At 40.3% G+C, this 15,069-nt stretch overlaps 2 protein-coding genes across 2 annotated transcripts; both read left to right on the forward strand.

Annotated features, from left to right (window-relative positions):
- Positions 1 to 1,355: 1,355 nt before the first annotated feature.
- LOC103988707 (peroxidase 2) lies at positions 1,356 to 2,582 on the forward strand. The gene is made up of 3 exons (XM_009407320.3): positions 1,356 to 1,566; positions 1,647 to 1,823; positions 1,894 to 2,582. Exons 1-3 carry the CDS (start codon positions 1,357 to 1,359, stop codon positions 2,440 to 2,442), a joined length of 936 nt encoding a protein of 311 aa, XP_009405595.3. The 5' UTR covers position 1,356; the 3' UTR covers positions 2,443 to 2,582.
- Positions 2,583 to 5,481: 2,899 nt separating this feature from the next.
- LOC135615291 (peroxidase P7-like) lies at positions 5,482 to 7,934 on the forward strand. Its single transcript, XM_065113580.1, has 3 exons — positions 5,482 to 5,738; positions 6,915 to 7,106; positions 7,187 to 7,934. Exons 1-3 carry the CDS (start codon positions 5,520 to 5,522, stop codon positions 7,736 to 7,738), a joined length of 963 nt encoding a protein of 320 aa, XP_064969652.1. The 5' UTR covers positions 5,482 to 5,519; the 3' UTR covers positions 7,739 to 7,934.
- Positions 7,935 to 15,069: the final 7,135 nt, after the last annotated feature.

Below are 15,069 nucleotides of genomic sequence, written 5' to 3' on the forward strand. Positions count from 1 at the left end.
ACAAAGAAAGTATATTCAAGACTTATTATCAAAGATAAATATGCAGGATGTAAAAGAGGTTGCAACTCCTCTCTCTACTAGTAAATCATTCAAATTATGTGATGATAACCCTACTACAGACTCAACTCAATATCGACAAGTACTTGGCTCCTTACACTCTTACCCATCCAGATTTCTTATTTGCATTTAATAAATTATCTCAATATATGCACTAGCCTTCTGCTATGCATTGGTCTATGATTAAATGAATTATGCGGTATCTCAAAAGGACCCTTAATCATGGTCTCTTTCTCCGCAAACACACTCTACTTCATCTCCATGCCTTTGCTGATGCTGATTGGGTGGGAAACTTTGATGATAAAACCTCCACGTCAGGGTATATTTTCTTTCTTGGGTCTAATCCAATTAGTTGAAATTCTAAGAAACAAAAGACAATCGTCCAGTCTACAAGAAACTAAATATCGTGTCATCGCTACCGCTGTTGTTGAACTCAATTGGCTTACAAATCTCCTTAAGGAACTCAACGTCAGCTCGACCCTTACTCCTACAATATATTGTGATAATGTTGGCGCTACCTACTTATGTGTCAATCCAGTGTTCCACTCACGCATGAAATATATTGCCATCGACTTTCACTTCGTGCGAGATCAAGTTATCAGACATCAACTTCGTGTCTCTCATGTACATACGACTGATCAACTAGTAGATTCATTCACGAAGCCTCTACGCCATAAACTATTTTTGTTACATCGGTCCAAGATCGGCATCCTTGACAGGAACTAAATCTTACAAGGGCATGATAACAGAGAGATTTCTTCAACTGCATAGCAGATGAGATTTTTGACTAATTAAGAAAAATCTTTTCATTCACTATATATAAATAGACACAATGTGATACTAATTGAATTGTGCTTTTCTTTACCTTTACGATTTCATTCTTCGTTCTATCACTATTATGTCGGACAATTTGATGTCAGAAAAGATGTAAAACGATCAATTAGACTGATCAAACCCTTTCTTGCAATACGACGAATAAGAGTCGAACACAATACAAAGAAAATGACATCAAACTCTTCCTCGACTTGGACAGAAACACTGATCAATTGTGTGGTAGACCAAAGTCCAAAATGGAACCGTTGCATTACCTTTCATTTTTTCTTTCATATCAAGGAAACATTATAACGTTGCTACCAAATCTACTTACTTTATTCATGTAATTATGATTACATATTTAATGCTGAGCAATGTCTTCAGGTGATTATAATGGCTTAAACTGTCACAAAGCAGGTTGGTGAGGAACAGTAGCTATAAAAACGAAGGCATGTCTGGTCTCTCCTGCCATCCCAGCTCACGGTCATGGCCTTCTTCACCAGGAGCTTCCTTGCCCTCTCTCTCCTCTCTCTGCTTGCTTGCGCTGCCACCGGGAAGCTGTCGGCGTCGTTCTACGACGACACATGCCCGAGCTTGCAGAGCATTGTGCGATCGGCCATGTCCCAGGCCGTGAGCAGCAAGCGGAGGACGGGCGCTTCCATCCTCAGGCTCTTCTTCCACGACTGCTTCGTCAACGTACGTGTGACTCTATTTCTTCATCCTTTCGTTCATTTTGGCTCCTGTGTTATGTGTGCTCGTGTGCTGGTTGTGCTCAGGGCTGCGACGCGTCGATTCTTCTCGTTGGTGGCGAGAGGAACGCGCCGCCGAACAAAGACTCCGTGCGTGGATTCGACGTCATAGCTGCCATCAAATCCCAGGTCGAAGCCGCGTGCAGAGCGACGGTGTCCTGCGCCGACATCTTGGCCCTGGCAGCACGAGACGCGGTGGCTTTGGTCGGTACCGATCGATCGCGAACGCCATGTACGTACTCCGTGCTGATACGAATGCTCCTGTGTGGTGCAGCTCGGAGGACCGAGTTGGCAGGTGCTACTAGGCCGCAGGGACGCGAGGACGGCGAACGAGACGGCCACCAGAGACCTCCCGTCGCCATTCGTCGACCTTTCCAACCTCACCTCGTCGTTCGATCACAAGGGCTTCAGTGCGCAGGACATGACTGCTCTCTCCGGGGCACACACCATCGGCATCGCCCGGTGTACCAGCTTTCGCGACCGCATCTACCATGACGCTAACATCGACCCCGACTTCGCGGCCCTCCTCAGGCAGAGTTGCCCTCCGAAGGGTGGCGACGACAACCCGGCTCCTCTGGACCTCCAAACTCCCGACCTTTTTGACAACAAGTACTACGAAAACCTTCTCTCTGGTCGCGGCCTCCTCCACTCGGACCAGGAGCTCTTCAATGGAGGTTCACAAGATGAACTGGTGAGCTGTTACGTTCTCAACGAGACGCTCTTCTTCGAGCATTTTGCCGCGGCAATGGTGAAGATGGGTAACATCTCGCCGCTCACCGGATCGAGCGGCGAGGTTCGATTGAACTGCAGCGAGGTGAACTGAAGACAGCGATTTCCGTCGTAACATGCAATAAGGCTTTCCGTGACATGCACAGATACCTTGCTTAACTATGATCTAATTGTTCAGCGTCTAGATTTGTTCGTCGTTGTCAGTGTCGACATTGAAGGCATGAATATAACTTGGATGGGATTCAACTACTGTTACTGTATTTTCGTTCATATCACCCTCTGTGAAGTAAAATTAACCAAGAATGTGCAAATTTAGTAGACCAAATTGTTCATCACCCTTGTAAAAGACTGATAGGTCGTGATCGGCTCCGGTTCGGCTCGAAATCACGAAATCATTCCGATTTCGGTTTTGACCGGTTCTTACGGGTCCGAACTGAACCGCGGTTCAGTGCTTTCCGGTCATTTGCACATTTGATTGAAGTAAACTTGCAATAAAACAGGAAAGCCTAGCCGTGGACAGCTTGCATTCTCTCTCTACTCAGACCTTGGAATGTAGTTAGACTGCACTACTTCATACTTTGGTCATCACAGTTGCCTCTGGAGAGAGAGAGAGAGAGAGAGAGAGAGAGTTAGCACGCGCAAAGATCAACTGATGAGGAAAGTGCAGCATCGTCTACAACGAGTTGTCTTAACCCAGGCGATCAAAGTAAAAGCCATGAGAGGTGGAGTGATTGATGAGATGATGTCGCCAAAGATAGATGTCCGCGGAAGCTGAAGGGGCCAAAGAAAGCAGAGAGAGAGGGAGAGAGAGAGATGGGTTGCTTCTGTTGCAAGCTGTCCACTCCATTTTCATGCATAAGGAAGCACTCGGTTTCCATACTTGTTCCCAACCTCGAACTTTCTGAAATAACACAGCGTTTGTGCATTTAGTGTAAGACCGCGTTTCCTTTTCTATCTCTCTACAGTGGCTCCCTACTCTCCAATGGCTTCTTGACAGAGTTTTCTCTCTCTTTGTTTGGGCCAAAAGAGACGGTCATCATCTACGTTTACACAGCTGGTTGACCTTGAGCTTCTCGCTTCCCTATTTTGTGAAGTCTACTTTTCGATGAAATGATAGTGATGAAGAAAACTTTAAATGATGTCAGATTAAGAACTTCTGTAGTTGAATCTTGGTTAGACCGTGCATTAAAAGAAAAAAAATATATATCTCTAATAAGTTCCATGTGTTAGATTTAAGTTCCATATCTTAGGTTTGAAGCAGGAGAATTTTAAGAATATACGTTAGACCACACATTAAAAGAAAAAAAAATACAATTTATAGATGCTTTCAAATGCAATTTGATAGAAAATTTAAGATACTTCGACTCAAACGCATGAGATACGATCTACACCTACCGAGTGAAAAATTATGTATGATCGTATCATACTAATTTAAAGGTATTTAAAGTAATCGGACATGGTAAACACAATTTTCTCTTATAAACGTTAGGTGGATATCTTAATACATATTTTAAATATAGGATCCTTATCTTTGCTAGATACCTTAATTTTTTATTATTATTGTTTTATTTACAACCTTTAGTCAATAGATGAGACACGATCTGATTTATATTAATAAAATTTAGATGGTATCATAATCTATAAGACACATATAATTTTTCAAAATCTACAAGGACGAATATATAAAAACCCTCCTAAGAAAAATGTAACTTAGGTTAGTATAATCACACACACACACACATATCATGAAACCACTTTGATAACCTAATGAGTCTGTGCAGGTCAACTGTAACCATTAGAATCAATGTTTTCTATTATTTTGCTTTTTCGATGTCTTTTGTTTTTTTTTATTTGCACATGCAAGCAATTAACTAATAAAATAAAAAGTAATAAAATTATTTGTCACTTTGATTTGCACATGCAATAAAGCAATAAATAAATAAATAAATAAGAAAAAATATTTGTCCCTTCCCAATAAATTGGACTCTTCCAGCTACTCTAAATTGTCCCATTTAGAACCCAAAGGTCCGTTTGGTTGCTAGTGGTAGCAAGCCTCCATTATAACTAAAGACGCCATACATGTGGCCCAATGACAGACATGCCATGTTACATATTTCATGAACCTAAACTAACATCTCTAAATCTTAAACTATTTATCGTATGGTTAATTCCTTTGGGCTTTTGTAATTCCCAAGAAAAATCACTCATTTAATTATTATTATTATTATTATTATTATTATTTAAAAACAGTATCTCTATTTATTATATTCTATGGATCGATCAGTAAGACAAATTAGTCTAATCCCGATTCATATTGTATAGTATATATATTTTTTAACCTCCACTAAAGCATTATAATGTACTCAAATTGACTCAAAACTCAGTAAAACTAACTCATGGTTTCAAATAATTATCATTCTTAGCTTAGAAATAAGAATAACCAAATATATTAATTTTGAAAAACACTATAAGCCTACTAGAGAATGAGAGTGATTCTGAACCTTAACCAGAGGCTCTAACAAGGATTTTGATTAGATGATCACTTATCACATCAATCTAAAGAATTATCGAGTGCTGCACTTATATTGATGCAGCATTCCATTCAAATTAATCGATTAAATTAAATCGATTAGATTCCGACCTTATCAGCAATCACGGGACTCCCGAGTGGGCCGCCTCCACTCCCCTCACCCTTTTGTTTGTTTGGGGAACAGCTTAAGATAAACTTTGTGAAGGAAGCTGTGATGACAGCTTCGTCGCACCTACCGCACCCGCAAGCGACAACGGTCGTCTTGCTGTACCAATCGCCACCCCACCCGTCACCAACTAATCATGTTCCGCAGGGACATCCTAGTGATCACTAGCGATCGTGGGTCCGAATCTTGAGGCTGCGGGAAGGGGACACTCCTCATCATTGATCGAGAGTTCGAATCTTAAAGCGAATGTACTAAGCCGCCCCGCCGCAAAAGGATGCAGCGGGATGGCACTCCCCGACACTCCTCTCATTGCTGTCCAGTGCACACGAGAACGATGGAGACCGCCATGGCCGCATCTCCTTCCAGTTTTGAGCTAGCTGTAACCATGTGCAGGCGTAGCAGCATCTCCAGTCTATATATATGCTGGTGGAAGGAAAGCTAGAGGCCCATTGTTGCCTTTCTAATTTCTTCGGCCATGGGCTCGGTCTGCAATGACTTCCTCCTCGTGGCGGCGGTGGTGTGGGTGGTGGTGTCCAGCGGCGGAGCGCAGGCGCAGCTGTCGCCGGCGTTCTACGCGACGACGTGCCCCAACTTGCAGGGCGTCATAAGGTCGGTGATGACGCAGGCCGTCGGCCGGGACCCCCGCATGGGCGCCTCCATCCTCCGCCTCTTCTTCCATGACTGCTTCGTCAACGTAAGCCGCTACCATCTCCATTCTCCTCTTGCCATTACTCTTCACATGCATTGAAGCATTCAACTGCATGCGGCTTTGATGTAACAACTCAAGCTTTTATCCAATCACACACACACACACACACACACACACACACACACACACACACACACACACACACATATATATATATATATATATATATATGATTGGATACATGATTAACTTAATTGATAAGAATTTTGACTGTGGATAGTAAGATGGTGGGATTGATTTTGGTCTTTGCCACTTAATCTTGCAAAACGAAAAAAGAAGAAGAAAGAAATAACTTTGTGGATTCAACGGTGAAATTGTGAATTTAAGTCACCTAAAATACAACATATCTCAAAAAATAAGTCCCCATATGCATTTTGCATGAATATAAATTAAAATATATCTTGTGCTATTTTTCAAGGAGTTTGTGAATTAATTAAATTTGATGGAATTATAGTTTTTAATCAGAAAAATAACCATACCATTATTTCATATAAAGAATTATTGTATTAATTCTACTTGACATCTACAATTTTTGTCTTTAAAGAACCTGAGAATTAGAGTTTTTCATTAGAAAAGTAACTACACCATGATTTCAGATAAATTATCATGCATTATTTTTCGAGGAATATTGAATTAATTAAATTTTACATATATGATTTCTGTGTTTAATCATATAAATTATCATCCCTATTTTCCACGGATATTGTGGATCAATTAAATTTGAAAGATATGATTTCTGTCTTTATATGACATGGAAATTATATTTTTTTTTTAGAAAATTATAGTACATGTGTTTTTAAGGCAAGCAAGCCATTCGATGATAGCTCTATAATTATCAATTATTATACATCTAAAAGTTGATTGGATTATAATTAAACCACTCAATTTTGTCTTAATTACATGGGTTATTGTGACTGTATGGATAAGGTTCTTTATTGTGGCCTCGATCCTTTCTTTGTCTCCCAAAAAAATAAAAGTGAGGGATATTACTTTGGGACCCCTATGAGAGTCCTAGAAAAGAAGTGTCTGGTCTTACATTATATTAATATACCTAATGTACTGCCATCCTTCAATTGGGTCCTCTTCACCATCAATTTTGACCCTTAGTTGACTTTGACCGTGTAATCTCAATCCATTCTTCTTCTTGTTATTACTCCTCAGGGCTGCGATGCATCCGTCCTTCTGGATGACACGCCGACGATGATCGGCGAGAAGAACGCCATGGGCAACGCGAACTCCCTCCGCGGATACGAGGTCATCGACGCCATCAAATCCCGGGTGGAGGCGGCGTGCCGGTCGACGGTGTCCTGCGCCGACATCCTCGCCCTCGCTGCCCGCGACGCAGTCAACCTGGTGAGCCCCTAACCTTCTCCTCCTTCGATGCGTCGCCATCGATAGCCACGTAAAACTGACGCGCGTTGGCCGCCATGCAGCTCGGAGGGCCGTCGTGGACGGTGCCGCTGGGCCGTCGAGACGCGAGGACCGCGAGCATGGCCGCGGCGAACGCCAACCTCCCGCCGGCCTCCGACAGCATCGGCAACCTCGTCGCTAGGTTCGCCTCCAAGGGCCTCAGCCTGCGGGACCTGACGGCGCTCTCCGGCGCGCACACCGTCGGTGCAGCGAGGTGCAGCAGCTTCCGGCCCCACGTCTACCGCGACGCCAACGTCGACCCCGGGTTCGCGATGTTCAGGCGGCGGATCTGCCCGGCGTCAGGCGGCGACTCCAACCTCTCCCCGCTCGACCCCACGAGCCCCAACCGCTTCGACGTCAGCTACTACCGGGACCTGATGGCCCGGAGGGGGCTGCTGCACTCCGACCAGGAGCTCTTCAACGGCGGGCCGGCGGACAACCTTGTGCGGCTCTACAGCTCCAACGGCGGGGCCTTTAACAGGGACTTCGCGGCGGCCATGGTGAAGATGGGCAACATCGGCCCCTTGACAGGGTCAGCTGGGGAGATCAGACTTAACTGCCGGAGGGCCAACTGAGGAAGACGACGACGATGTAATCCTACTGCAGGAATACATACCGTAGAAGAAATCTGGGTCAAATTTAATTATTTATTCAATTATTAAGCATGGAAGATAAAAATTATCTTATTTGGATTACGAATGTGGAAAATGGAGTTGCTCTACTTTTCTTTCTGAGATTATTTATGTCAAATTTTAATCCATCAGTCAACTACTCTTGTGCTCAAATTGCCTTCAATTGCATCATTAATTGTGACATTTTATTCCCCTTATAAAAATTGATTGGAATTACCGTACAACTGTGATATTAATTTTTTTTTCAATTGTATCATTATATGCTCAATTCCTCATTCAAACATTTTAATTTCAGCTCAATATTTTCCGGATCGCTTAAATTTGTGCCTCAAATTTTTGTCCAAATTCATCTAATCTGAATATTAATTCTACTATTCATCAAATTAATCTAAATTTTGAAATACATAAATTGAACTTAAAAGATTAAAGTAGAAATTTGTGGACTTGGAAGAAGTATATATATATATATATATATATATATATATATATATATATATATATATATATATATATATATATAATTTTGTAAAATAAAAAAAATAAAAATCAAATTATCTAACATATCTACTACATAATCCCTTACAAGAGGGTCAATGTCGTCGGTGTTAGAGTTGGATCACTCCCTTCCGCTCCCTCTCCTTGAGAAATAGAGTGGGGATAGCGGATGGGAAAGCCCAAGAGCTAGTCAGGAGTGTTAAGCACTGTCAAACCCTTCGCTAATGGTGACGTTGTTGGGCATATAACTAATTATTTAGCCTATAATGGACTTTAATAACCTATAGCCCAAAACTCTTTTCTTTTAACCTAAATCCTAACACTTTTAACCGAAGCTTTTGGTAGCTAAGGTCGGAAAAAGAGGGCAGCAACATCAATGAATATTATTGAGAAAAAAAGGGAGAAGCAGTAGTGGTAGTTGAGGGTAGAAGAAAAGGGAAGAAGACGAGGATAACACAGAGACTGTTCTCAATCATCTATGTAGTGTTCTCACCTTAGGTTAGATCAAATTTATAGTGGATTCTTACTATGATCACTTGGGGAGATTTTGGATGTTGTGCATAGTGACATAATCTTTGTATCCATATGATTGTTGTTTGGGTTTTGGACAAGAGACTCAGAAATTTGTATGTTCATTAATTTTATAGTGGATTTTCTTCGGCTTGTCCCATAGTTTTTTACCCTTCGCGTTGGAGAGATTTTCCACGTAAATCTTGGTGTCCTATTTGATTATGATTTTTGTTTAATTTCACTACGTGTTATGACCTACTAGTATTTGTTCGTGTATAAAGTTCATTTTTTTCCCCATCAATAGGTACCAAAGCAAGGTTTTGATGGCATTTAATTTTTTTGTTCGAACATGGAAGCCGGTAGTGTTTCTCGTATGATTAGCTTGAATGAAAACAATTGGATGATATAGAAACCAAGAATAAAAGATCTCTTGTATTGTAAAAATTTATATAAACCTTTATAAGAGGATAGCGTAAAGCTCACAATTGTGACAGATAATGAGTGGAAGAGGTTAGATAAAAAAATGATCAGGCTTATTTGATAGTGGCTCGATGATGGTGTCATTTACCATGTTTTTATTGAAAGTTCTATATACTCGCTTTAGAAAAAGTTGAAAGATGAGAAAAACGATTGGCAACAAAGCTTTATTAATAAAAAAACTTGTGAACCTAAAATATAAAGAGGGCGCTTCTATTGCTGAGTACCTGAATGAAATGCAAAGTATCATTAACCAGTTATCCTCTATGAAAATGTCTCTTGATGATGAGTTGTAGGAATTGTTACTTCTCAGTTCATTGCTAGAAAGTTAAAAGACACTAGTGGTTTCCCTCAATAATTTTGTGTCAGATAGTGTTATCACTATGAATCAAGTAACAAGTAGTTTGTTGAATGAGAAGTTAAGAAGAAAGAATTCAGCAATATCTCAGATTGATTCACAGGCACTTATCTTAGAGAATAGAGGAAGGTCAAAGTCCAAAGATTGAAGCAGTTTACACATAGGTAGAAGCAAGTCAAGATTAAGAAAAGATATTGTTTGCTACAATTTGCTAGTCATAAGTGCCCTACAGGTCAATCACGTGTGTGATGACACTTGTAACATGATACGTATTCTTTTTGCTTATTATATTTTGGTATCTTATCACTTTATATTGCTTGTTGCATATATATATATACATATATATACATATATATATATATATACATATATACATATACATATATATATATATACATATATACATATACATATATATATATACATATATACATATACATATATATATATATACATATATATATATAGATATGATAACATCACGATAACGAGACCGATTCACCTTTAAACACAAACCTTAAATAATTATAGTCATAGGTTAGTGAAGAGGGACATCGAGATAACCAGACAGACTGGTATGTTGTATACCCGTCCATATGATAGAAGCAGCTAGTCTCATAGCTGCTTATGTGGGGACACTAGGGCTACAATGCAGGTTCACATTGGAGAATGAGTTCACTAATTAATCTACTCACGGAATACTAGATGGTTAATGATATCTCATTGTCAGACAGCGATTCCATTATCCCAATGGTGTATCTGGTCCTTAGACTTAAGACATCAAGGATGTCTCATATAAATACTTCATTCTTTGATACCGAACTTGTAGACAGTTCTAAATATAGCACAGTCGGTCATCGGGAGTGGCAACCAACCTTACGAGGACTATTGAGTGTCGATAGAGGATCATGCACTCTCGGTGTCATGAGAAAATATCTCATGTGTTCTTACTCAAACAAATCTCTGGCCAGGATCATTTGAATTGAGAGAGAAAGAGTTCTTCGGGAGAATCCAATTAGAGCGAGACTCGAGTAGAAATTGTTTGAGCCTAACAGTACCATGCCCAGTATACGATCTCTGAGGTATTAAATAGAAGATGGATTATAGATATATGGTAATTGAGGATAGACAAGTCCAATGAATTGGATTCCCCTATATCATCTAGGGATTATGGCGTAGTGGCATAGTATGTCCGTAGTCGATGAGTCGAGTGAATTATTATAGAGATAATAATTCATTGAGATAGAAGGAGTTTTGACAGGTATGACTCACGGCCAGCTCGATATTGGGCCTAGAGAGTCACACATATATGGTAGGCATTGTGACGAGTAGAGGTTTAGATATGAGATATCCGCCGAAGCTCCTATCTTATTGGATATCCAATAAGCTCCTGAATTATTGGATCATATAGATGAGATCTAATAAGAACCAATTAGAGATTATTAGATAGAGATCCACTAGTCTAAGAGGCTTGGGTAGTTGGATGAAAATCTAATACCCAATAGGGCAGGATCCATTAGGGTTAAGTTGACAAGAGACCTCTATAAATAGGAGAAAACCAAATACCCATAGGCTAGAGGTTTCTTGGTTGCCACCTCTTATTCTTCTCTCCCCTTCTCCTCCTCAAATAGCAGGTGTGGAGATTTGGGCAGCGATTTGAGGAGCGTCGTCGTAGCTTTACTGTGTGGATCATTGCTAGAGAGGATGACGCTTAACCTCCTTCACCCTATCTTTCAGATCTGTAGGGATTCAGGGATATACGATCTCCCTAGGTAAAATAACTATCTCACGTGTGATTTTTAGTTTCACATATTTTACGCACCAATCTTTGCACGACAACGAACATATTTTAAAAAAATGTAGGGATTTTTGTTTTTTGTTCTTCCACTTTGCATGTGATGTCGCCCCTAGATTTTCCTACACAATTATGGTGAGAAAGGACATTACAAGAATCAACGCAAGCAACCTAAGAAGAGCAAGAAAAAGGGAACATAAGTGGAGCTTATAGAGTTCAAAGATAATACCACAACTACAATGCAGGGTGGTGACTATTTGATTTTATTTATTTCTGATGATATTTTTTCTTATGTGTGTCAGGATCTTGAGTGGGTGATTAACACAGGTGCTTCTTACCATGCTACACTACGGAGGGAATTCTTTATTATCTATAGGTCTGAAAATTTTACTCTTGTCAAGATGGGTAACTATAGCATGACAAACATTATCAGCATGGGTGATATCTATATAAAGACCAATCTTGGCTGCAAGTTGATGCTTAAGGATGTGAGACATGTGGTGTTAAATCTTAGATTTTGATGATGAAATCAATTGATAAATTATTTGATCAAATCTATATGTTGAGAAAAGTGTAGAAGATTAACTACGATAGCAATCAAGGTATAAAGCAAAACAAAGTGCCGGAGTCAAGATTAAGATTTTATTAGGAGTTCGAGAGTTCGTCGAAAGTCCGAACGTTCGTCAAAAGATCTACCGGAATTAACCGAGAAGTCTAGGAGCTTGCCAAAGAAGCTTATCGGAACTCACCAAGAAGATTATCGTGAATTCCAGGAGCTTGCTAGGAGTCCGCTGGAATATTACCGAGATATTATCGAAAGTTCATCAGAAGATTGTCGGAAGTTCACCGGAAGAAACCTAAACTAATCGGACTGAGCGGTGGTACCACCTGTAGTGATTATTGCCAAGCGGTGGTACTGCCCTATCAGGCGTTGGTACCGCCAGAGCTTAGTATTTGAGACTCTATCAAGCGATGGTACCATCAGACTAGGCGATGGTACCACCCAGTGTCAGAGTGTTAGGTGGTGGTACCACCCAGTACTAGCAGTGGTACTGCCAGTACCCTAGAAATCCGGGATGAGACATTTTGTGACTCCAATTTTGAAGCCATTGGGGCCTATAAATACTCCACCCTTTTCTGCATGAAAGGGTAACAAAGTGCAATCAAAGTGTTAGGGTGTTAAAAGTGTTGTAAAAGTGAGAAGATCCTCCTCCCTCTCTTTAGCTTTATAATCATCCAAGAAGAGGTATAAGGCTTGTAAGGGTTATCTCTCAAACCCGTGAAAAGGAAAAAGTATTGTAAAGAGGTGGTTGGTCTTTGCCTATTGAAGGAAGACCATTAATGGACACCGGTGACCTTGACAGAGGAGGAATCGGAAGTGGATGTAAGTCACAACGATCGAACCACTATAAATTCCGGTATGTTCATTCTTTACTGCTTAATCTCTTTACTGCATTTAACTTTACTTCATTATAAACTGTTCAATCCCCCCTTCTCTACTCATTCAAGAAAAATAAAATGGCTTTCGTCGGAATCGAATTTTATCGTACGAAGATTTTCAAACCGACGTAATTTTTTCGCTACTGCACTAATTCACCCCCCTTCTTAATTCCGCTCTTGATTATAACAATTGGTATTAGAGCGAGGTTACTCTCATTTTAGTTTGAAACCTAAGAGAGATGACATTTGCTGGCAACCAAGAGGGTCACTCAATTACATGTCCACCCATATGCAATGGGACGAATTACACCTATTGAAAGACTAGAATAAGGATTTTTCTAATTTCTATAGATTTTGAATTATAGAACATTGGGGAAAATGTCTTTCAAAAGTCTTCTCTTCCAATGAACGATTGGAATGAGTTGGAGAAGAAAACTTTTGGTTTAAATGCCAAGGCTATGAATGCCTTGTTTTGCGCTTTAGATAAAAATGAGTTCAATCGAGTGTCTATTTGTGAAACAACTTTTGATATTTGGCATACACTCAAAATCACTCACGAGAGCACTAGTAGAGTAAAGGAGTTCAAAATCAATCTTTTAGTCCATACTTATGAGTTGTTTCGGATAAAACCAAGTGAGACCATTAGAGACATATACACCCGGTTTACGGATGTCAATGGTCTAAAAGGACATGGTAAAAGTTTTTCTAATTTCAAATTTATTAATAAAATATTAAGTTCTCTCCAAAAGAGTTATGATCCTAAAGTAATGACAATTCAAGAAGCCAAGGACTTGATTAACTTTCCGCTCGAAGAACTTATTTGGTCTTTGATGACCTATGAAATAACTAGCAATGCTCATGAAGAGCTTGAGAACAACCTTTCAAAGAATAGGAAGGATATGACACTAAGAACTCATGAAGACCACTTGAAAGAAATTTCAAGTGATGAGGACTATGATGATGACTTAGCACTCTTGACAAAAAAGTTTAAAAAATTCATAAAAAGAAATAAATCTAAAAATGATACTAAAAATAAAATTGAACCCAAGAAAGAACAAGTTATATGCTATGAATGCAAGAAGCCAGGACATTTCAAAAGCAAATGTCCCCAAGTAAAGAAGAGAAGGCGCTCAAAGCAACGTGGGATGATTCGAGCGATTCCGAAGGCGAAGAACAAAGCGACAAGGAGATTGCCTGTTGTATATCTAATTTTGATGATGAAATCAATTGATAAATTGTTTGATCTAATCTATGTGTTGAGATAAGTGTGCAGGATTAACTACGATGGTGGTAAGGCATAAAGCATATGATGAGCCAGAGTCGAAGATTCGGACGATGTACCGGAAGTGTGTCGGGAGCTCACCGAGAGTTCGTCGGAAGATTGCCGAGAGTTCGTCGGAAGATCATCGAGAGTTCGTTAGGAGTTTGATGAGGGTTAATTGGGAGTTCGTCGGAAGCTCACCGGAAGACTCGTCGAGAAGTTTGCCGAGAGAAAAATTGAAAAATTGACATACCAGACAAAGATTGCTTGCCTTAATTGTAGTTAGAACATTAGTTGAGTTGGGATTAGGAGGTAATCCCACTAATTCAATTAGGGGCCAACTAGGCCCTTAATAGGGTTGAATTGGGCCAATTGAATAGCCTATTCAACACCTAAAGTCACGGCCGCCTATGGCACCACCAAGGCCGGCGGTGGCACCGCTTGGGACTCGGTCTTCTGAGTACTTTGGGCGGTGGTACCACTGGTAGTTAATGCTGTCAGGCGGTGGTACCGCACTGTCAGGTGGTGGTACCGCACTGTCAGGTGGTCGTACCACCCAGATTGAGTGATAGTACCATCCAATGTCAGTCTATAGGTGGTAGTACCACCCAATAATGGTGGTGGTACTGCTAGTATCCCGAAATTCGATGATATGACAATTTTTTGCTTAAATTCAGAAGCTATTGGGGCTTATAAATACCCCACCCTTTTATGCATGAAAGGGTACGCAAGTGTGAATATAATCTTGAATTCTTGGGATGTTAAAAGTGTTGTAAAAGTGCAAAGAGTCATCCTACTCCCTTTCTAACTGTTAAGATCATTCAAGAGAGATGTGAGGCTTGTAAAGGTTATCTTCTAAACTCATGAAAGGAGAAAGCATTATAAAGAGGTGGTTGGTCTTCGCCTATTGAAGGAAGACTATTAGTAGACGCTGGTGA

This window comes from Musa acuminata, chromosome BXJ2-6 (genome assembly GCF_036884655.1).
Source record: "Musa acuminata AAA Group cultivar baxijiao chromosome BXJ2-6, Cavendish_Baxijiao_AAA, whole genome shotgun sequence".
NCBI lineage: Eukaryota > Viridiplantae > Streptophyta > Magnoliopsida > Zingiberales > Musaceae > Musa > Musa acuminata.

Bases quoted from the DNA above. Each gene is read 5' to 3' on its own strand.
- LOC103988707 (XM_009407320.3), top strand. From the start codon at position 1,357: ATGGCCTTCTTCACCAGGAGCTTCCTTGCCCTCTCTCTCCTCTCTCTG. The intron at 1,567-1,646 runs GTACGTGTGACT...GGTTGTGCTCAG, and splicing joins TCCACGACTGCTTCGTCAAC to GGCTGCGACGCGTCGATTCT. The intron at 1,824-1,893 runs GTCGGTACCGAT...TGTGTGGTGCAG, and splicing joins CACGAGACGCGGTGGCTTTG to CTCGGAGGACCGAGTTGGCA.
- LOC135615291 (XM_065113580.1), top strand. From the start codon at position 5,520: ATGGGCTCGGTCTGCAATGACTTCCTCCTCGTGGCGGCGGTGGTGTGG. The intron at 5,739-6,914 runs GTAAGCCGCTAC...ATTACTCCTCAG, and splicing joins TCCATGACTGCTTCGTCAAC to GGCTGCGATGCATCCGTCCT. The intron at 7,107-7,186 runs GTGAGCCCCTAA...GCCGCCATGCAG, and splicing joins CCCGCGACGCAGTCAACCTG to CTCGGAGGGCCGTCGTGGAC.